The following is a 24,443-nucleotide window of genomic DNA, read 5'->3' as shown; positions in this document are numbered from 1 at the left end:
ATAGTATTGCATCTCGAATAGTTTCTAGCCAATGGAAGAGAGGAGACAGCATAAAAAATCATGGATAATAAGGCCTAAAGATGGTCAGGTCAATGTAAATCAAGTAGATTCTGAATTTTAAAATTTACAATGAAAACCATAACTGATCTTGGAACCCTTGTTTCAATTCAAGATTACAAAGAAGTACAAACAAATGGGGTAATATACTAGTGAAAGAGAAGAAGAACGGAAGATTTGCCTCTACATGACATTCTTGGCCTACCATTCACTAAAAGAATCAACCTCTAACTAAGGACTACTCAAAGAAATCCGTTACAGAAATCTATCCACATACCTTTATACGCATGCAGCAAGGCGGTTACACGTGTAAAAGGTCATGGAACAAACATAAATCTAAGAACATATCTACTTAAATAGGGTAATAGTTAAGACCTTCAGTGCTGAATTATTTTAAATAAATAAAAGTTTTACAAGAAAGCGCTGAAGAGGATGCACTCATGTACGCATTAGGTATCTAGAAAAAACTATACTCTCAAAAAAGCTCTAGAAAAGAATAAATCAAAGAAAGGCTTCCTGTAATCCGAGAAAAAAGAGAGCTCAACATCCTACACTAATTGATAAAAGAAGGAAGAGATGAGAGGGTAGGTTACATGTGATTGATAGAGTATGAAGCCCAGAAAAGTCCCATTAATCCTTTTCTAGCTCCCTGTTCAAGTAGAGTAGCATTACTATGCACAAGTAACGACTCCATAGTAATGAGTAATGCTAGTCAAACAAAGAAAGTAGGCCGACTAAAAAATGCTAACGAAAATTGACCAACAGACTTCATGTGGGTCCCATGCAAAGCCGATTGATCAACATCCATTGGCCTGTTTGCTTTTGCATTGATAAATCAGATATGATTTTCACTTTGAAAAGATTTTTCCACAAAACAGTGATCTACGACATAATTGTCATCAGGTTGAAAATGAAGCAACAAATCAACAAGAGTTGGGTTCTCAACACAAACGAGTTGTAGGTGGAGTTGATAACAATTGATACATAAAGATATCAGCAACTATGCTAATAAGCCAAATCTAACATGTGATCGACCAATTACTGGTACTTAGCAACTAAAAATAGAGAAATGGACACAAGCATGCAGTAACCAGCCAAAGATAATTGCAACAGTAAGCTGGAATTTCGAGAACAAGAAATATGGGTTTAAACAATATACAATAGCATGGCCATTCATTTCACACATTAATTGGCTCTCTACAAGTGACTGGCAGGAAACTTCCGCGGCAATAAAGTAATTTGGAAAACAAAACTTCAAATTGAATCAAGTAAGCATGACCAGTAAATTGCCAGTTGAAAGAGGTGAACTGCCCTTGCTGCTTCTGCACGCAAGTCTCGAGCCAAAGTTCATCCAGCCGGCGAGTAGTCACAGTTTCTCATCTAGGTGTGCATCATCTCTGGAGTTCTGGCTCTTGTTTTTGGCAATGCATTCTCTCTTCAGGTTTTAAAGGTCTGAATGCTGTTCTATCAAGTGTTTTCTTGTTACATGAGTCTTGGATTATGCCTTGAAAGGTTTAGGATTTCTAAACCTTCCACATGGCTTGAAATGTATTCTGTTGTAAATGCTAGAGTTATATATATCTACGGTTCTTTCTTTGAGAGAGAGAGAGAGAGAGAGAGAGAGCACCAAAAATTGACCTCAGGAAGATGTGGAACGGATTTATACCAACCAAAAAGGAACAGGCAATTTTAAAGGAAAAAAAGAAAAACAAACAAACAACGAGTGAGTAATGAAACATTTCCTTTTAATAGTAGAACCATTAAATAATCAACCGAACATAGTGAAGCAAACTGCTAAAGTGAACCTGTAAGACATGGCATAACAAAATTGAAAGGTCACCAGACATTGTTTTTTTACAATAACAAATGAGAAGACAACAATGTCACCTCTGAATGGGCAGTCTTAGTTTTCTTTCAGAATAACATATGAATCCAAACCAACAAGTGTAGAACCTCAGTCTGTGCCACATATTAAAATTATAATAAAAGCATAACATTCATAAAATGTAGTTAGCAAAGTATGCGACAAGAAGTAAGAATAAAATTAATCAACAAAAATTGTGTGTTTGATGAACCAACAGACAATACCTTTGGATGTTCCAGTGCAAACCAAATTTTTGAACAAGGGAATCTCATGTGACAAATTCATATTCCCATCTAACATCCTGGACAGGATCTCATATACCGAACCCCTTTTCTTGGATTCAAGTTTAGAATCCTAAAAGGAAGGAACACAAGAAGATTGAGAACATACTACTAATTTGGAAGTGAGAGCAATAGAGAGAAACAAACAGACACAACACACGCGCGCAGATAGAGAGCACAAGAGAGAGAGAGAGCGAGAAATAAATTAGCCCACAAACCTCCAGGAAACTGTGAATTGCCCCACGTAATTCACATGGATATTTCTTACTTGTAGAAACAAAACTGGTGAGGCCCAGCTTCCTATTAACAGTATTAGCATCGTTCAGTAGGAAAAACATATATATAAATTGAGAAAAGAAGGGTTAAAAACCAAATACAAGAGTAAAAAAGAAATATCTAAGAAGATGGACGCCATATCTGTAAAAGCCAAAAGGCAAATACTAAAATTTCCCAAATGAACTGAATAAACTTGATTCAGATGATATTGGGTCGTTCTCTCTCTGAGATAGCTTCATGCAAGAATGACGGAGCTTAAAGACTACACGATGAATGAAGCCCCTCAAAGAAGCTGTTTCCATAATTTATATCAGAGTAGGAAGGAATGTATCATCAGAAATACAGCGAACATATATAAAAATAAATTTACAATAGGAGTTGAAATAAGAAGTCCCAAGAACAATGTTACAAGCCCATACTCAAGAAGGGATTCCAAAACACACTAGAAAGAAATTTACCGTACGATCAAGGGAATGATTTTATATGCATACTGAAGGCCAGTGAAGGGTGTATAAGAACCACCAGATAAAAGAAAATTTTCACAGCATGGAAGGGGGAAAACTCATGATTTACACAACACCATCAAGAGCAAAAGAAGAAACTTGAGAAACATTATCTAATGCCTAAGGGTAAATAATAGATATACATATATGTATATACATAGAGAGAGAGAGAATTAAAATTAATTGCTACTCAAAGCACATGGCAATACCTGAAAAAGGTTGACCAAGGCCATAAATACCATATAAAAACATTGCAATTCAGTTGATTCTTTCGCATCGGTCTCGAGCTACCTCAGCAACTGACTGAATCAAGCTTTTAGTAAGTTTAGTGGACATCACCACCTTATTTGCTAGGAAACCAACAATCATCAAAACACCAGCCCAAGGCCCTGAACACAGAGATAAAGATTCCAGTCAACAATCAACTAAACAGAAAGTATAATATGCATTTTTTCTTGCATTTGACAATCGAACAAAAAGAGTTATCTTCCTCCAATTCATAGTCATTGTACCTCAAATTCTAGCTAGTGTCTGGTGTCATCGACTCATCACAGGCTTATATTAGTAAAATATGTGTCGTTGGAAATGAATTGTATCATCCCCTCTTTATCTTATAATTGTTAGAATCCCCCTAAAATTTTGCTTCATGTCCTACTTCTGTTGTAGGATCAAATTTCTCACTCTAATGGACACGAACACACAATATGACAGCATAACTTGTTCAACTATCAACTATAACGCACAACATTAGAGTGCTATACATGGGCCAAAAACTCTACTTCCCTTGCAAAATAAAATATAATGATTTAGAATTCAGATAAACCTTCGATATGGCCCCACAAGCCCCGCATGTTTTTAGTATGACCTTTTCTTCAAGTAATTACAGTCACTGATAAAGATTTCTCCTGAGGTGGAGTGGGAATTGTTACGTGGTCTCATTTTGTCTAGGCCTGCAATGCAATAAAATTTGGACAGTGGATCATTCATTTCTAGAATACGTTACAACAAACCACTTGGCAAATTTAGTTAGTCAACTCATTTTTATATGGGAAAACTTGTTTCACTCTAATGAAATTTTGTAGGTAATTTTGTTTTTGTGATCTACAGAAGAATTCACGAGTACTTTCTTGAAGAGGAGAAACATCCCAAGCTACAGTTAGTTGGAGAAAAGATAGCACATCCCATGTCTTTGTTCTCCAAAGTTAAGAATGTTGAAAGTGTGTCCAATTAATTGCTGAGGCTCTCTCTGCTACTTTTCATTTTGGCAAGTCCAATTTTTTTATTGATTAATCCTAAAACCAACCCCAGAACTGAGAATCCAAACAGATCATTCAAAAAAAAAAAAAAAACAAAACAAAAACAATTTCCAAAAAATTGACCCCAAAGGATTGTGCCTGAGTCGCCTGACCAATATATTTAGCCTACCAGCATTCAAGTAACAGGCATATGTTACATTTACTGTGAAGTTGGCAAATTATGAAAACAGAATTTACAAGACAAAATTACAGTAACCGCCCTTCTAGTTGAGTTAAAAAAAAAAAATGACCTTCCCTATGTTTTTAAAATTACACTTTCTCTACTAGACTTTGTCCTTAAATGGTGTTAAAGGAAATTGTAAGTTTACTATTTAACTTCATAAACCTGTATTGACTTTACACTCATTCTAAGGGCAGCTTGGCAAAGTTGGTGTTTTAAAATTTACATTTGCTAGCATAAGCAAAAAATACATTGACCAGAGTTGACTGTTAATGGAAGGGGTGAACATGTCACCAAATCATAGACCTTGAGGGAGGGCAGTGAAAATATCAAAGGAAAAAAAAAAAAAAAAAACAACATAAAAATAGGAGAAACCAAACTCCCTATTGTATGGTAAGTTTTAAAACCTCAACTTGTGATCCAAACCTCCCTCGGCACCAAGCTGTAGTCTAGAAATAATATATGGAAGTATTCTTTTCACAACATCACTGTTAACAGTCCTAAGAGAACCCAAAGCCTCAATGGCAACTGCTGTACAGAAGTTGATCACAGGCCTTGAAGGCTGAAACCTTTTATGTAGGTAAGGACTGAGAAAACACTCAAGTGCAAGTATCCACAGAAAAACTTTAATTAATGGAATACTCAAAACAAGGTTACATAGTTTCATAGAATCTCCCAGAACCCCCAGGTCAAGGATGCATTGCTGCACTATAGCCTTCCTAGGTGGAGGTGCACCAGAAACTTTAACAACATCATGAATTTCCAGTTATTATTTCCATGCACTAGTGCGCACAAACACACACATACATGGGAAAAAAAAATGAGAGTAACGAGTCAGAATACACAAACCTCAATAAATCAATAAACTGATACAAACAACTAACACAATAAACACTTTTTCTTACCCTATGTCAAGTAACTGCACAAAGGAATGTGCATGTACTGTGGCTAGTTAAATAGATTACTTAATCTCAACACAAGCATCTGGCCTCTACTCTTTTTACCTTGCTCATAATGAAACCATTACCTCTCTTCGAAAATGATTCCGCCTCCGTGGCTCCAACACATTCCTTTTAGCCAACATTAAAGAACATCACAAATCATTTAAGTTTAAACTTCGGAAGCAACTGATAAAGTAATAGATTAAATATGAATTTGTTGGCACAATTCTACATAGCAAATTGATGCCACTATTTGGAAGGACCACACAATAGTTTCTTTTTCTGTTTTAAATAATTTCTTCTAGCTAGGTGTCTACAGCAGCAGGCTTCGTAAGAAGGCAAATGAAGGATGGGTATATATTATACGGGACATTTACCCCATTAAAACAGACATCTCAGCTCCGTATCCACATACAGCCGATGCCATTTCTACAGCAATATTCAAAGAGACACCAGCAAGAAAAAAGTAGCCACCGCATACGCTTTTAAAGATAAAAGCAATGTCACTCACTATTTCTATTATCAAATTGATTCGGGTGGATTCGAACCACCAGCCTCTCAAATCATTCGATCTGAGCACTCTTACCATCTTTGAGCTTCCGAATCTTTATATTAGAATCATCTTAAACATGAAGAGAAATTTGTTTAAACAATGCAACAATACATAGAATGCAAAAATATAACATAAAAAATAAAATAAATAAATTACATTGGCTTCTTTCAGGAATAACATAATTACATAGACTTCCCTCTTTGACTAAAACATACTACACTGGACACTAGCATTCCCATTTGGAAATTGTCAAGCGCATTCTGCTAATATAGGTGAGAGCTTCAGTAACAACAATAGGGGAGAACCAAGTAAGTTTCTAATCAACTGGAGAAGCCGGTGTAATTATGTTACGCTTCAGGGAAGGTGGGGTAATTACCAATACAATACAAAATTATAAAAATAAAATAAAAACATTAGACCATTAAAATAGAGATGAAATACAAATTCAGCACAAGCACAATAATATAGGAAAATGACATATGATTAACATACATACATGTAAAGAGTACTTAAAATGATTAATACTTATAAAAAAAATTATTAAAATAATGTATTGATCTTTATATATCTTAATAATCAATCAATTTCTATCCTTCTATATCTAGTTTTGATACAATTTTCAGTTATCAATTAAAAAATTAGAGTAGAAGTTAGACTAATAAATGGTAAATAAATCAGTTAAATAAAGTTGATTTACGAATTTTTACCCAAAAGATGCCCGCAGAACCCTCAGTATTGAGCCCCACAAAACCATCAACCGGATCCAACACCACAACACCATCATCTGGATCGAGCCCCAACCCTCAAGACCCTTGTTTCAGTCGAACCCAAAAAACCATTTTCTGAATCTAACCCTAACCCTCAAGACCCTTGTTTGAATATCGACCCCTCAAGAACGAATATTGGACGAGAAAACCCTAACCCTCAAACGCGGGTTTGAATCGCACCTTCAAGACCCAAGTCTGATCACTGATTAGCCCTCGAATAGAGGACGATAAAACCCTAACCCTCATACCCTTGTTTGAATCGCAGCCTCGAGACCCTATCGGACCCTCTTGAAAGAAACCCCAACTGCGAAAAGGATACATATTGGTAAAGCTTCCAGACCCAACCGCGGCCTCAAGACCTATTTCTGATCGAGCCCTCAAAGAACGAGAAGCAGAAACCCTAACCAGTACGTTATATTTCGTATATCGGGTCAGGTGCGTCTTTATATAGATATATAGGTTGGAGATTGCTTGTTTATGACGCCATCCTCATTTTTTTTTTCCCCCTTATATTTCAAATATCTCAGTTATTGTTCGAAACGGTATTAAATACACGAAGTATCAGCATTGGATCTCCTTTTATTTTTTTCAAAAAGAAAAAAAAAATTTATTTGTTATTGAAAACTACATAGGCTCCTTTAAAAATAAAAAATAAAACAAAAGTTTGTAGAGGCTGTCTTTTCAATATCTCATGAAATTATTTTAGGTTATTATTTAAAATTGTTGAAAAGACCAAAAACGTTTTAGAGACGGACATTTTTTTATATTAAAATTCAGATTGGTAATTAAAATATTGATATTTTTATTATGTCAATTGAATTAATATTATGTGATAATTTTTACAACTATTTTTTTAAATGAGATTATTCAATTTTTATTTTAGAGAAAATTATTAGATTAATTGATATAAATATAAAAAATAAATTATTCTAGATTCAATAGGATTCTATATTTAACAGTAAGCACAAGAATTTTACTCATCTGTTGGGATTTAAATTGTATGGAGCAAGATTTTAAGTTACGTCAAATTTGAAAAGAAAAAAAAAATGTAAAAGAAAAAGGAAGAGAGTGTGTGTAATAATTATACATGGCATATTTTTAAAAAAAAAATTAGAAAACTTTGGTGCCAATAATATATGTATATATTATCATTTTTCATTATATATCAATGGAAACGAAAACTCTTTCAATTGATCAGACCATACTTACGAATTTGGGCAAATGCTAAATTCTTGTAGTACATGTACTAGTTTATTTTATTTTATTTTATTTATTTATTTGCTTTTGAAATCAAAACAAATTTGTATTCTGAATTTTCAATTAAATCAAATTCTATCAAACCAATATCATAATTGTAATATTAGTCTTTCTTTTTTCTTTTTCTTTAACAATTATATAAAAACTGGGTAGTTAAATAAAAATAAAAGATCCATTACGTAAGATCAATAAGAAAGAGTGAGATTATTTCCTTAGTCATGTTAATATCATATTTAAGGAAAAGAAAAGGATATAACCGTAGTAGTGAGTAACTTTTAACTGTCCATTTTTTCATATTTGTTAAAGCTTAACCCTCTCTATTCAATATTCCCATCCATTATCCAATTTCTCCAAACTTTATTTTTCAATAAAATTGAAAAACAGTGAGTGAGCTTTTAAACTTTATAAAAATACGAATAATCATAGTAAGTGAATTAACTTTTTTTTCAAATAACCAAAAGTACACGAATTTATATTGAAAATGACATCTTTAACACAGAGAAAACCTAAAATAAAAATCAATTAAATAAAAAATCTAAATTTTCTCAAATTTATATTAAGAGGTATTTGTCACATAATATCCCATAATCAGCGTACACTTTTTTAAGTTCTAATTTTAAAAAATTAAAAACAAAATAAAAAATCTAAATTTTTTAAAATTTATATTAAGGACATTTTTGTCAATATAAAATCACTTTGCAACATCAGGGGATTTTATGTAGATTATTTTTTGGAGGAGCAAAAAAAATTGAAAATAGATGTTCGTTTAATGAACTTTGAATTTCAGCAAGCTTGGCTGCCAAATGAACCCTTGAGCAGTTTATAAACATATTACAAAAAGAACATGCACAAAAGCAAATCCAACGGTCCTAATCTTCTTCTAAGACACTGCAGCACAGAAACTAACAAGGAGCATTAGATCAAATCTTGTTATTGGCCAAAATATCCCACAGCAACAGACCAACATGTTTAACATTTAAATATTGGCAATCACAAGTATTCCTCACCTACGTGCAGTGCTGGAGGATAAGACACAATGTCTTTCTGTACTCGAACTCATGTCCTCTAACCAGTCAAATCAAACTTTTGGCATTCATCGGGCAATAATAAACATGTTCACAACCGTAATGCAAAAACACGTATAATCATGTATAACCATCACCCCTAACTTGTAAAGAATGAATTGTACATTAAAAATCTTTGAACAGTCAATGGTTAATATGTATAATCATGTCCCCTAACTTGTAAAGGAAGAATTGGGACATTAAAAGAAACTGCCAACAGGCAATGATTAACATGTATAATCATGCCCTCTAACTAGTCAATTAAAACTTTTGCCATGCATCAGGAAATGATTAACAATGTATAATGCACACATGCTTCTAACAGACTTGTTAAAAGGGAATTGGAACATTAAAAAACTGCCAACATTCAACAAAAATTAAAAAAATCTAGTTGAAAACTGGAATATAAGCCTTCATTTTCCAACTAGTAGTTGTCCATCACATGAGATGCTATTGGAGCCCAATTTTTGGTCAGGCTACTACAAAGAGCACCATTCAAATCTCCGTTCTTTTGTATCAATCATTAGGCTTTTCAAGAAACAACATGCAACTTATAACAAGCCCTGGAAGTGACAATATGTGAACATTGAAAATAATTGTCTATATTTTTCCCCACTAAATACCTTAATACCTGAAAAAATAATCAGGTACCACTTCCATTAGCATCTAATACCCTATGATATTTAGCTAGCATGCTTTAGTAAATTACATATCATAAGCCCCTAATGACAGTGATAGCTTATTTCAAGGGTATGCATTAAGCAAAGCTATTGAATAAGTAACTAGAGACCATACCTAACAAAAAATAGAGAGAGAGAGAGAGAGAGAGAGAGAGAGAGAGAGAGGAATAAAGTATAAACCATAGTCAAAGTCAAAGGCTTAAAGCATGGCTGGTTTTGCCTCAGATGAGGTGACAATCAGTAGTCATCCTCTCCATATCTGATTATACAAGCATTTAGACACATCATACCCAAATCAAGGAGATCATCATTTGCCATTTATTATGCTTGGGGAATAACAAATAACTAACACAATAGTTTAAAGGAAATATAACAATAGATCAAAACTTAAATGGAACTTATTCTCAACTATAATTCAGTAAGCTTTTGACAATATCATAAACCTAATTATTGTGTAACACTAACTGAGGAACCAATATACATACTAGTTAAGATCTCAATTAGTGAAGGTTTTGCCTCAGAGGTAGTGACAATCACATATCATCATTAGTATGTCTGATAATACGTGCAGATAAATACATCATAGGCAAACCAAGAAATGACAGCAACCGGAACACAAAGCAAAGCTGACTACGCTAGTGTCCTAATCCATAACTTTAAGACAAATAGAGGTGCATAGCAAGACTTAGTGAAACAAGAAATTGATAAACTGGAGACAAACTCCTGCAATGATTACTGAATCACACGTAATAAAAAAAGTATGCATCATGCATATTGGTAAAACATTTCAATGATCTAAATTAATTATACTAACATACACCGCTAAAAGGGGACTTCAATGATGTAAGTGGTTGAATATGGAAAATACTGTCAGAAAATTGATTTGAGTTTAGTGACAGCTTTCGTCAAAATCAGGTAGACAAAAAATTAAATATATTTTCAGATAACTTCCAATTTGCCACAATAGCAATGAGCAAATAATCACTATTAAGCCTCATGATCACAAAAGCCCTTGTCAAAAACAATCCAAAAGAAAATCTATACAAACTAACCAGACTATTATAACACAAAAATGTATTTACAAAAACTTAGTTGTAAACTAAAGTGTATATCCATCAATCCCGGGGTGAGAGATGCAACGGAGTAAACTCGGGGTGAGAGATGCTGAAAGATTTGGTATCAACTCAAGCAAAAAAATCAGAATGGTGGAAAATGGATTCAGAAACTAGTTTATACTACAGAATCATATTGTTAGTAGCAAAAAAATCAGATTAAGTTTATCTTGTTAGTCCCAAGATATACAGAAACAAAGAATAATAAATGAAGCAGAAAACAAAAATAACATTAAAAACATTCTACCAAGTCTGATAATGATTGTGCATCAGAGAGATTCCCGAAGACAAATCATCATACTCCAATGGGGAATGCTGATGTCCCTGTCTATTTTGTCGTCACTTGCACAACCTAATATCTAAATAAACACAATTTGCAGTCTTCTAAGAAGACCTATAAACTACCTTGAAAAAAAAAAGGTTAAATAGCATGAAATCCTTCTTCATAAGTAAACAACTATAATACTATATATAAAATAAAAATTTATTGATCCAAAAAGGGTACCTCAAAGTAAGTTCTTTTCATTATGGATATTCATTTAACCCATTATTGGCACCCAAATGACAAAAATGACTTTTTCCAAGAAATAATTCATATTATTCTAAAACCCAAAATTAGTTATACATATCCAAAGGAAATTTTTAAAAAAATAAAAAAGGGGTACCTCAGAGTAAGTTCTTTTCATTATGAATATTCATAGCATATTTAAACCCATCATTGGCAACCAAATGACAAAAATGACTACATTTCCAAGAAATAATTCATATTATTCTAAAACCCAAAAATAGTGATATATATCCACGGGAAATTTTTAAAAAATCTATACAAACTAACCGGACTATTATAACACAAAAATGTATTTACAAAAACTGAGTTGTAAACTAAAGTGTATATCTATCAATCCCTGGATCAGCTTTCCTCAAATATTTACTAGAAATTTAGAATAAGTTTTCCACATTCATTATTTACAAATAGACCCCATTTCATATGAGAGAAGTCCAAAGATATACTTCGGATACATGAATAAGATAATGGTAAGAATACATGATATCAGGAATTTAGGAGGAGACAGAGAACAAACAGACTCTGGGAAATAGGAAATGGGAAATGGGAGAAATAAAAATAAAAAATAAAAAATAAAAAAAACACACACACACGCAAAAGATGTCAAAAGAAACTAAAACTAGAAAAAAAATATGTAACACAATTAAACAACTCAGGTCGACATAAATGTTGACATGTCCTCGAGCATGTACATCAAAACTCTCAAGTTTCTAGTATTCATCCTGGCAAACCATTTGCATATAAGACAATATGTTCCTCTTAAATTATAAAATCTATCATTAAAATACAATAGTATGAAAGAGAAAGCCGATAAAAATTCAATATAAGCAAACCAAAAAACAAGAACTAATAAATAAGAGAAGAGGGGAGGGGAGTTCGCAAAATCAATACCTCAATCGCACAAAGTAGCCTACAGATGTGTAAGTAAACATCATTAAGGAGACAAGGCTATTATGACAAATAAACTTCAAATATATAACTTCCAAAAATAAAAGCAATAAGAATTTGGATATATATAGATAGAAAAACTAAGAATGAAAATTACATAAATTCATGCTAGTAACCATTAACTTATTATTTAATCAACTAGAATACTTGCCTCTAGAAGTGCAAAAAGAACAAAAGGATAGAGCACGAAATTACTTTTTTGGGAGGAGAAATATGAAACTGCCATATAAAGAAAATAGAGAAACATAATATTTAAAGAGGACTAAAGTACAAGAATAATTGTAACATTAAGTTGCTCAGGTAACCGCTCAGGATCGACTAAATTGTCGATATTTCATCAAGCAAATGCAAACTTTCAACAACTTTTATTTCTTCATCATAGCAACCAATTGTAATTTTTCCATATTCAAAGAGGAATAAACAAATACAAGAGTGACTGTGACACTAAGTTGCTCAGGTAACCGCTCAGGATCAACATAATTGTCGATATTTCATCAAGCAATTGTAAACTTTCAACAGGTATTATTTCTTCATCATAGCAACCAATTGTAATTTGTACAAACTGAAAGAGGAGTAAAAGGAATACAAGAGTAAATGTGACACTAGGTTGCTCAGGTAACCGCTCAGGTTCGACATAATTGTCGATATTTCATCAAGCAATAGTAAACTTTCAACAAGTTTTATATTCATCACAGCAACCAACTTTCCATATTAATCCTCCTCTCCAAATTTTAATATATGAAGCTTACATTAACTTGTCGGCAAAAATGTAAATTCATGGTAGTCTAGCAATAAACCAAAGAGATAGGTAGACAAATGGTGAAAAGAGATCAAAGTAAAATCTCAACTATTAAAAAATTCAGCAATGTGTATAATACATTTAAAATGATGTAAATAATTGGGTAAGGAAGGAAAACATGAGCATTTGCAAAGAAATGCATTGACAAATGGCATAGAACTCAATCAGCGTTTGTGTTGTGCTTATCTCATTCTCAATGTTCCTATGGCAGATTCTGTATATTATATCCAATTTGATTCAAGCAATAATGTAAATTGTATAATTAGTTTAACCCACAACTTTTGAAATGATTATCGGCAACTCCCTATTCACATTATTCACATTATCTTCATGATCCTTAGTTTATCAAAATGAATTTAGGAGACCATATCATTCCAACACCATATTTTCAATCATTTACATAGCTATACCGGTATCTTTCCAAACAATCTTAAAATGCCCCAGCGCTGTCCAAAAGAAATATTGACTAAAGAAGCCACTTGACTTTCAAATGAAGAAGTAACACTAATAAACATTAATTGAAGTAGCACATAACTTCTACAAGTATCCTAAGAACAACTTCACAAGAAAACATTCAATTTTCACAAGGAATTGGCTGGAAGACAGCATCAGCCATTAAGTAGTAAAATTATGAATCCTTCCAGTTTGAAAACAACTGAAGCACCCAAAGATCAAATGTGCAATTGATGTGTTGCCAGTAATGCAGTAAAAAATAAAATAAGAAATAGGAAACCCATTTGGACGACCAACACCATAATGAGATCAAGCATGGTATTGGTCTAGGTCAAGTAAAAAATATTCAATGGTTTGTAAAATTGTATGAGCTCGATGGAATCTAAATTTTAAAGTAACATAAAAATACAAATTAGAGAAGTGCAAAGAATGACACAATTTAAAACAGTAAATTAATCCTGCTATATTGCTATGAGTCCCCTGACCTGAAAGCTGCACACATATTGTAGAACATATGCATGAAATATGTTAACAGAACATCAAGCAAATTCAAGAGATTAAGAAAAATACGAAAAAAATAATAATAAATCCCTATCGTTGTACTTGTCTGGTAGACCATTCGAAACGGGACCGAGAAAAAATAAAAATAAAAAAGAGAGAAAAATAAACGTGGATTAGGGTTAGGGGTTTGAGTCTGCTTATGATGCAGAGAGATTTTCCATGAAGAGTTTGTGACTTTTGGGTTTGTTTATTGTTACAGGTGTAAATAATGGAGAGGATAGAAGAATTAGGATTAGGGTTAGGGCTTGACTGCTTCTGATGGAGAGAGACTCTCCATGAACTGTTTGTGGTTTGCTCATCGTTACAGGGTGTAAATAAAGAAGAGGAGAGAAAAATAAACCTGGATTAGGGTTAAGGCTTGAAGATTGCTTCTGATGGAGAGAGATTCTCCATGAAGAGTATGCGGTGAGAAAGATTGAGCTGGTTCGAATTGAACAGTACACACATCGTCTTTCGGATGGTAATTCCAGGTCTTGGAGTTTAGGACTATTTATAGAAGGGGAAATTTCTGTCGTGCTAGGGTTTCCTTCGATTGGAACACCGCGAAGTGGTAAGATTTTTCCTCTTTTTTTTTTTTTTTTTTTTTTAAGGTTAAGCAATATATATAGTGGGCCACAACAAGTAGAGTGGGCCAAAATAGCCAAACCCGGAGGAAATCCAGAACACAAGCCCAACCAGAGCAAACAATTAAACGCAACGCAAGCCATTGAAAGCCCAAATGAGCAACAATCATTATATAATGGATAGGCCAACCACTGTCCAGGCGGCTCAAAAAGCTAAGATGGCCTAGCCTATGACCACTAAGACGGGGGAGGGTTCAAATTTCATTAAAGACAATGTGAGTTTGTGTGGTTAAGTTTCTTCCCACAGTTAGAAATAAAAAGTCATCATCTTGTTTCATAGCAATAGCGTCATTATTGTCTGTCAAGTTTAAATATAGTAGGTGACACAATGTATAACAAAAATAGAGAAATAAAATTTATGTGACAAACTCTATTAAAATAAGAATAAAGCAAGGATGATGACGAGATGATATATATATATATTTTTTATAAGATTTCTAACAACCAAAAAAAGTTACATTTAAAAATTAAATCCAAAATTATGCTAATATAACGTTCCATATAGGAACTCGCCCTTTTTGGAACAGGCTTGTCATCGTAATAAAGTTAGGGAGAATTTAAGAACAGATTTAAAACTTGCAAAGTTGCGAATCAACTCTTACTAATAATTAATATATAAATAAATAAATTTTATTAATTATATATTTTTTTCTCTTATAATAATTTTAAATTCTCAACGTGTGGAGATATTATTGACTAGAGGCCCTTGGGCCTTGATGTCACTTGAATTGAGAGTTGTTAATGAGTAGATCAAAATAAAATAGGTTGATAACCAATGGAATCATGTAGTTCCTGTTCGATCTGGTCCAAGTCCAACATTTCCTGTACAACCTATAATCATATGCTTTGACCGTGAGGTCATCAGCCTATAAGTTCGTTATGGCGTTTGTTTATATACTAATTGTTTTTTTTTATAATTATTATTGAAATTTTAAAATATTTAATTATTATTGAAATTTTAAAATATTTGAAAGTATAAAATAAAAATACAAATGATTTACTAAACGACCTCACGAGTTTGAAATTCTCTAGATTATTTGACCGAACAACATGCACCTTTTATTTTATTTTATTTAATATTTTAACGAACAAAATGTAAGTAAGACTCACCTACACTCATAGGTGATAATGGGTGATATTAATTAGTTCTTCTTTGTTTTTTCTTTTATATATATGTTTGTATTTTTTCTATTTGTAAGTAAGACTCACCTACACTCACAGGTGACTTAGGAACCTGCAACTCTTGATGTTTTGTGTTCAATGGGCAAGTTTCTCTCTTAATTTCCAGTTGTACATTCTTTAATTTATACTTTAATACAATTCTCACGTACCTTACCATTCCATATATATATATATATATATATATATAACACACACACTCTTAACATATAGGGCAATTTACAATTAGCAAGTGGTGGCAAAGGAGCTAGGTAGACAAATTTAGGGCAGTGTAGATCCGGAAAGAGACATTTTATTTTATATATATATATATATATATAAAAGACATCAGCGCTTATTGTGGAGATGCAGAAAGCTACTAGCCATGGATGGAGTGCTAGTGCTGGATGCTTTTGATGCCATTGTAGAAAGAGAAAGGAGTAGAGTTTTAGAGAGAGAAAGATGCATAAAGAGACCGAGTTAATATGGACCACAGTACTCCATGCCAGCTCGAACCATGCATGCAGCTCCAAAAAGAGCTCTGTTGAACAGGTTTTTTTGTAAATACACGTGATATGAGATGCTTGTATGTACTAAAGACTAAAGTGTTTCACATCCATATTTATTTTGGTCTAACCAGAATTTTTGGGACTTAACCCCTTCAAAAGAAGTTGATGAAAAAGTAATTAATTTCATGCCTCTGTATATATATTTATATATAAAGAGAGAATATTCTCTAGGAGAGAAGAAAAGGGGTTGGAAATTTTTTTGATGCTAAAGTCTAATAAAGGGAATGAGCATGCATGTTTCTTTAGATCTCAATTTATCCTCTTGATTATGTACCGATTCTTCCAACTTTTTTAATTTCTATATATATTTACAGTATATTATATGAATATATATATATAAAGAGGTACATTGGAATAAATATGTGTGTCAGCGTAGGTCAGTGAGTGTGGAGTTGAATCAAAATCATCTTAAGAAGTCATCGTCTTTCTTTTGGGTTACAGAGAGACCACAAGAGAAACGCAGAATAGGTACTCCATATCAGAAGGAATTAATAAAACAATTATATATTAATTGTTATCTATTATATTATTTGTAACTGTTAATTATCTACAAGTGTGTGTTTTTTTAAAAGGAAATGAAAATCCAATACGATTTATACAAACTGATTAGGCGTACCAACTTATAATAAATTAGTTATAGTCAAAGGTGATGTACTGATGTGTTTGGGCATCATAAATTGTATTGTACTTCTTACTTAAATTTGGCAATTGAATCATAATTAATTTCCGCTCCTTAATGATCATAAATTATCACTTCAAAACACATTTAAACTCAATGTAGCACACGACTCGTAAAATTAATTAATAAACCCTTAATTAAATTTAAAAATCTTCAAGAATCATTTTCTTATGACATTTTTTCATTAATACCTTCCCATAAAAAATTGGTGCCATAGTGATGTTTAAGCTTTCAAACCGTTCTTTGAACTTGAAAAAACTTCCAATAAAGGCGCGCAACGGTAAATAGTGTATACTCAATAAGAAAAAAATATAATTTTAAATGAGTAACAAAATTCAAATTAAAAAGTAGATCCAATAAACAAGAAAAGTAAAATTTATGACCTAAGTGTACTCTAAATCACATTGAATTTTTTTATTCAGGTAATTAGGGAAGGGATACTCGAATACGGACATAATCATTCGGGATGTTGAGCGTTCTACTAATTAGGGTACTGAGTAATGTGCTAATAGAACGGAAACGTTTGCTCGCTGACTCAAAAGCTTAAGTTATTAAATAATGTTGTATACCCACTCAATTATACCCCATTTTATTTTTTATTTGGATCTAACGTGGAGACCTCTAACATTCTCTCCCATCCAAACTCGTAATCCCCTTGTTGTGGTAGGGTCACCTTGTCTATCCCGAGATGACAATCTAAATTCCTCCGCGTCGGATGCTTAGAGTGACACCGAATCAATAACTGAATTTGATTTTGATACTAATTATAACAGGTAGATACCCACTTATAAAAAAATATATATTTAAATTATTAAATAATGTTATATATCTTCCAAATTATATCTATTTCATTTTCCGTTTGGATATGATCAGGTGGATACCTTTGACACCTAACCACATTCAAGATAGGTTAAACACAAGAAAACCCAAGGACCTACTAAATCACATTTGGGTCCGGTGCATCTCTTAAATTGACAGGTTAAAGATGCAATCTCTCTATTTATTTCATGGAAATCATAATTACATCACTAGATTTGCCAAAAAAATAATAGTAATTGCATCATCAGTATTTGAAATCTATTCATCACTCAAACAAGCCCCTAAAATGAAGTATACCAACACTGCCCTTTCCTTTAGTCAATCATAATCGTTGACTGCCAGTATGCCATACTAACCTGCCCAGACAAGCAATGGCAATATTGACACTATAGCACCTCACAGTGTGACTAATATCAATAGTAGCCTAGTAGGAGCACTCGCAAACTGTATTGCTTGCCTCAAATTTTCTCAGTTTTCAACTTTTAATAAATGTTGCACAGTTGTACATGTGTATGATGTGTATCATATGTATATACAAACATATATATATGGTATATTGTAATTTGCAAATAAACCTCCTCAAGGACTTCTATTTTGTAAATACTCCCTCTTGAACCAAAATTACAGGAATATTCCGTTAAGTAACTGTTAATGGACGCTCAAAATTACAATTTTAACTTGTAGTATTATGGAAAGACAACAAAGTTTAAAAAATAAGCCACAAAGGCTGTCATTCTCCATTTATGTCATTCTTGATTGGATCACACAATAAATACTCTGAAGAAAAGAAAACAGAGGTAATAAAAGAGTAAATACTAATTTAAGAAATGGCAAGAATCGTGCTACAATTTTAACCTTGTTGAAATTTAAAAGATCAAATTTATTCTTATTATTAAATATTGAATCATCAAAAACTAGTCATAATAGTAAAAATCGTGCTACAGTTGTCGAGTCATGAGAATCGACTGAGATACACTACATCACATCTGTTATGATGGGGTTCACACCCATGTATCTCAATAAGGTTGGCGAAAGCTTGTTAATAACTTAGTGGGGGCAATTATTTAATTTTATTCTTTTAAAAAATTATATAGCTATTGATTTTTTTGTTATTTTTAAAGCCGTTTCGTCACATAATTTTCTAAATTTGTCAATGTTAATAGGTTATCAAGTTTAGAGTTTTTCTAATAGCAAACATATCACTCGTGTGCTGGCTGCATTCTCTCTGTTTTTTTTAATGTGAATTGACAATAAGGTGGTGTTTGAAGTTTTCTTTTGAAACTTCAAGGATATTCTTGCCATTTCAATAGTTTAAGGGCTTTTACAAAGAAAATGATAGTTAAGGTGATCGTTTTGCAATTTACACATATATCTGTACATGTAATCCACTGCAATGGGGGGTTTTATTCTTTGTTTTCTTTCAAAGATTCAACGTTTATGCATTAAAAAGGTCTGGTAATGTATCTTTATTGAGTTATTTTCATTCAAAGATTCTATTTTTAGTCATTAAAACACTCTTCGGGACGTCAAAAGGAACTCGAATAAATTTCATTCAAAACTCTTATTTTCTATCAAAGATTCAATCTGTATACATTAAAAAGGTTTAGTCATATAATAGGTTCCTTTATTGAGATATTACCATTCAAAGATTTAATCTTTTTTCATTAAAACACGCTTCCCGACTTCATAGATAACTCGAATAAGTTAATCTCAAAACTCTCATTTTCTTCCAAAGATTCAATCTTTTTACATTGAAAAGGTATAGTGACATACAAGGTACCTTTACTGAGGAATTTTCATTCAAAGATTCAATATATACTCTGTAAAACACTCTTCGTGACGTCAAATGGAACTCGAATAAGTTTCACTCAAAACTCTCATTTTCTTTAAAAGATTCAATCTTTATACATTAAAAAGGTCTAGTTACATAATAGGTTCCTTTGTTGAGATATTTTCATTCAACGATTTAATATTTAGTCATTACAACACGTTTCGCGACTTCATAGGTAACTCGAATAAGTTAATCTCTAAACTATCATTTTATTTCTGAGATTCAATCTTTTTACATTAAAAAGGTCTAGTGACATACTAGTTACCTTTATTAAGGTATTTTCGTTCAAAGATTCAATCTTTACTCTGTAAAACACTCTATGGGCCGTCAAAGGGAACTCGAATAAGTTTAACTCAAAAACCTTATTTTCTTTCTAAGATTCAATCTTTATACATTGAAAAGGTCTAGTGACATAAAAGGTACCTTTATTGTGGTACTTTCATTTAAAGATTCAACATATACTCATTAAAACACTCTTCGCGACTACTAGGTAGCACGAATAATTTTAAATTCAAACTCTTTTTTTGTTTCAAAGATTCAATCTATATGCATTAAAAAGGTTTAATGACATAAAAGGTACTTTTATTGAGATATTTTCAATCAAATATTCGATCTTTACTCATTAAAACACTCTTCGCCACTTCATAAGTAACTCGAATAAGTTTAAATCAATACTCTTATTTTCTTTCAAAGATTCAACGTTTATGCATTAAAAGGGTCTGGTAATGTATCTTTATTGAGATATTTTCATTCAAAGATTCTATTTTTACTCATTAAAACACTCTTCGGGACGTCCAAAGGAACTCGAATAAGTTTCATTCAAAACTCTCATTTTCTTACAATAGGGATTTTATTTATTTATTTTTGTTTTTTCGTTTTCTTGTATCTACGAAACAAAAGCCTTCTCTCCCCCAATCTCTCGTTTACCCTAAAACCAAATGTTCATTTCCTACATAAGGTCCATCTATTTGCAGCAGTCCCTCCATCCGCCCTCTCTCTCTCTAGACTTTCTCGCTCTAGACACTCTCTCTCTCTCTGTTTTTCTCCCTCTCTTTGGTTCATTGCACAATGAAAATTTTATATTCTACATGCAAAAATTCATAAATTAAAAAAAAAAAAAAATTGTGTTTCAACAATCCCATTTTGATGAGATTTCACTAGGATTTACAGAGCAAAACTGGGTTTGTCGATGGCAGACAGCAGTTTTGACTGCGCAGCCTCAAACCTTCTCTGTACGGAAACCAACAAGTCGTGGTTTGATGATCTTGATTCAGTGGCCACAGATGACCAAACCCATCAAACATATGATCCAAACATGGTCTCTGGCATTGATAGATCAGAGCCATTGATGGGTTTACCATTGCTGAGTGATGAGAGTTTCGATTTACTGGCTGACAGAGAGAGAATGCATTTGCCCAGAGACGATTATCTCAAGAGATTAAGAACAGGGGAATTGGATTTGGGCGTGAGAAGAGAGGCTTTTGATTGGATTTTGAAGGTGGGTTGTTTAGTTCTCTTAAAAATGGGTTTATTGAGTTTTGATTATTCAATGTACTGGGTGTTATTTTCTTCTTCACTTTGCATTGATTTTTACATACTTTTTATGGCATTGAATTGAGTTTCTGCAAATGGGTCTTAGATTTTTTCCATTTTCATAAAAAAAAATGTTTATTTTTAACACATTTTGTTCAAATCCTGTCACTCTTTTTGCTTGAATCAATCTAAATGAAACCCCATGTTTGTGGTTTGATAGCTGTGTGTAATTCTGGACTGGATTTGTGTGTGTGTGTGTGTGTGTTTTTTTTTAATTTTTTTTATCCGATGATTTGGGCTCTATGATTTATTCATTTTTAATTGATTATACCCTATGAATATGTTGCCAATGTTGATTTTTGTAATGGTTTTTTGTGTTTTTTTGGGTGTTGAACAGGCTCATGCCCATTACAGTTTTGGACCGTTGAGTGCTTGTCTATCAATGAACTACTTGGACCGATTCCTATCAGTTTATGAACTGCCTGTAAGTCAAATATCTGGACCCAAGTGTTCTTCTTTCTTTCATTGTCATTTGGTTTGTTGTGTTTAATGCTAATTATATATATATATCTATGTGTTTGTGTGCGTTTTTTTATTTCACTTTGTTTTAATTCATTTACTTATTATGTAGAGAGGTAAAACTTGGACAGTGCAATTGTTAGCTGTGGCCTGTTTATCACTAGCAACCAAAATGGAGGAGACTAAAGTGCCTATTACTGTAGACCTACAGGTGAAAAAACAATATTATATATATATATATATATATATATATATATATATATATATATAGGATTTAAGGATGATTTTCTTTTAGTGCATTAGATGTTTGATATGGTCTGAATTTTATGAGAAAAAATTAATGAAATTGTGTTGGTAATGTGTTTATTTGGGCAGGTAGGAGAGCCCAAGTATGTGTTTGAAGGTAAAACAATACAAAGAATGGAGCTGCTGGTGTTGAACACCTTGAATTGGAGAATGCAAGCTTGCACTCCTTGTTCCTTCATAGACTACTTCCTTAGAAAGATCAATGGTACTGATCAACTTCCATCAGGACCATTGATTTCTAGATCAATTCGACTCATATTAACCACAATCAAAGGTGTGTCTTCACTCTTGTATGTGTTGATATTTTGGTAGTACTGTTTAGGTCAGACGTGTGTGTGTGATTGAGGTGTTGATCCAGTGCTTGGTGTGGAAATTGAGTGCAGGGATTGACTTCTTGGAATTCAGGCCTTGTGAAATTGCCGCAGCAGTGGCATTGTCTATTTCAGGAGAAATAAAAGCAGTAAACATTGACAAGGCAATGTCTTGTTTCATGCATTTAGAAAAGGTAAAACTAGTGGTACCCACTGAAACCATTATTACCCTAGACAGGACAAATTTGTTTTTCATATTTGGAGATCTCTTTGATCTCTCTTTTTGGGTTTTTTTAATTTTATTTTAATTTTTAATTTTTAATTTTTTATTAATGTATGTTTGTGAAATTTCAGGGGAGAGTATTGAAGTGTGTTGAATTGATACAAGATTTGATATTGAATAGTGGTGGTTGGAGTAATGTGGGGACTGGTGGTAATGGCACAATTACAACAGTACCCCAAAGCCCAAATGGGGTGTTAGAAGTGGCATGCTTCAGCTTGAGCTACAAAAGTGATGATATGACAGTTGGGTCATGTGCAAATTCTTCATCACAACATCACAATAGTCCAAACAGTAAGAGGAGAAAATTTGACGTACTATCTCAATCTCAAGTGGACAACAAGTCATGAAATGTGGAAATTTTTTTTTTTTTTGTGGCCTCTCGCACCAAAGTCCAATCAAACAGTTTGGTGGAATAGGAGTTTTGGTGTGGTTTTTGAAAGAAAGAGAGAGAGTGGTGTCATGCTTTTAGCATGTAGAGAAAGTCTCACCTGCTGCCAATAATCAGAGGTCACCACAGGTAGAAGGTGGAGAAGAACATAAATTTGGAGGATCCAAATATGATTTTTTTTTTTTTTTGGGTTAAAATGATCCAAATATGTTGTGTCTAGTTAAAATACAGTTTTTTTATTTTTAGCTTCAATTTCAACTGAAAAAAGAAAAGGAGATTATGGTAAAAGAGCAGAGGAACTGCCTGGCTCATCCAAAAAAAAAAGTGGAGATTAAAAGATATGAGATAGATGTTTGTTTCATTTTATTTTTTCTTGTGAAAGTCAGAGCTGAGTATACAACAATCCCTTTTTGGAAGACCATAAACAAGACGAGTGGTCAAGACAGGTTTCCCTTTTCCACTCAAAATTTGAGAACCTTTTCCTCTCTCTCTTTCTCTACACACGCACACGCATAGCACGCAACAAATTTTGGCCCTAAATACGGTAAAGCTATGATTTTATACTTGGTAAGAAGGAATGAAAGAGGTAAAATAGGGAGGAAACTTTATTTGTTTAAGTAGAAAAGAGACAACAAAAGAAAGATGGATAAATCATTTTTTTTTTTATAAATTTTTAATTTTCTTAAGATTGAATATCTATATCATACATACTCACTCTGTGAACCAATAATAAATAAATAATTTTAATTATCAAATTAAATATATTGGATAGATACTCACTTACTAAATCAGATGGTGAATTAATTACCACCTATGATTTGATAATTAAAATAGAATGTATCCATTTATTATTAGTTCACATCAGCATTCACTAAGATAGGACCTCATTATTGTTCTTGCTATTATTAATACTTTAGAGTACTTAGGTCCTTACTAGTAACACCATTCTCATAGTTAACGTGCACTAATAATGAAAGATGGTGATTTGATTACCAAATTCAATATGATGAGAGTAGATACTCACTCACCAAATCAAAGATGGTGATTTGATTACTATTTATGATTGATTACCATCTGATTTGGTAATTAAAATAGAATGTGTCTATTTATTATTGGTACACATTAATTGTGAGAATGTATTTTTTTATTTTTAAGTTATAAAACTTTATTTATAATTAACACCACTTTCTCTCTATAAAAATTACACAACCTGTTTTATAAGAATGTCAGCTATCATCTCTAATTTCCCATTTCTTCCATCCTAACC

At 32.6% G+C, this 24,443-nt stretch overlaps 1 protein-coding gene, 1 long non-coding RNA gene and 5 other non-coding genes across 7 annotated transcripts; 1 reads left to right on the top strand and 6 right to left on the bottom strand.

Moving 5' to 3' along the window:
* Window positions 1–6,090: 6,090 nt before the first annotated feature.
* LOC132283588 (uncharacterized) lies at window positions 6,091–14,925 on the bottom strand. Its single transcript, XR_009472060.1, has 2 exons — window positions 14,498–14,925; window positions 6,091–14,088 (listed from the first exon to the last, which is right to left on the bottom strand). It is a non-coding gene; the product is annotated as an uncharacterized LOC132283588 (long non-coding RNA).
* On the bottom strand, window positions 10,233–10,308 carry LOC132287614 (small nucleolar RNA snoR122). Its single transcript, XR_009473107.1, has one exon. It is a non-coding gene; the product is annotated as a small nucleolar RNA snoR122 (small nucleolar RNA).
* Window positions 11,095–11,181, bottom strand: LOC132287583 (small nucleolar RNA R44/J54/Z268 family). Its single transcript, XR_009473082.1, has one exon. It is a non-coding gene; the product is annotated as a small nucleolar RNA R44/J54/Z268 family (small nucleolar RNA).
* LOC132287608 (small nucleolar RNA snoR128) lies at window positions 12,637–12,729 on the bottom strand. The gene has a single exon (XR_009473102.1). It is a non-coding gene; the product is annotated as a small nucleolar RNA snoR128 (small nucleolar RNA).
* Window positions 12,794–12,886, bottom strand: LOC132287610 (small nucleolar RNA snoR128). The gene has a single exon (XR_009473104.1). It is a non-coding gene; the product is annotated as a small nucleolar RNA snoR128 (small nucleolar RNA).
* Window positions 12,952–13,042, bottom strand: LOC132287609 (small nucleolar RNA snoR128). Its single transcript, XR_009473103.1, has one exon. It is a non-coding gene; the product is annotated as a small nucleolar RNA snoR128 (small nucleolar RNA).
* Window positions 14,926–20,570: 5,645 nt separating the features above from the next.
* On the top strand, window positions 20,571–23,508 carry LOC132285014 (cyclin-D4-1-like). The gene is made up of 6 exons (XM_059787171.1): window positions 20,571–21,334; window positions 21,767–21,853; window positions 22,001–22,099; window positions 22,264–22,468; window positions 22,578–22,699; window positions 22,860–23,508. Exons 1-6 carry the CDS (start codon window positions 21,026–21,028, stop codon window positions 23,133–23,135), a joined length of 1,098 nt encoding a protein of 365 aa, XP_059643154.1. The 5' UTR covers window positions 20,571–21,025; the 3' UTR covers window positions 23,136–23,508.
* The last annotated feature ends 935 nt before the right edge of the window (window positions 23,509–24,443 follow it).

The sequence above is a fragment of the Cornus florida genome, unplaced genomic scaffold, assembly GCF_030987335.1.
Source record: "Cornus florida cultivar Cherokee Brave unplaced genomic scaffold, ASM3098733v1 CherokeeBrave_3.0.0_Hap2_Chr11, whole genome shotgun sequence".
NCBI classification, from domain to species: domain Eukaryota; kingdom Viridiplantae; phylum Streptophyta; class Magnoliopsida; order Cornales; family Cornaceae; genus Cornus; species Cornus florida.
The sequence above is the reverse complement of the archived record's forward strand: the minus strand, read 5'-3'. Positions and strand labels throughout refer to the sequence as shown.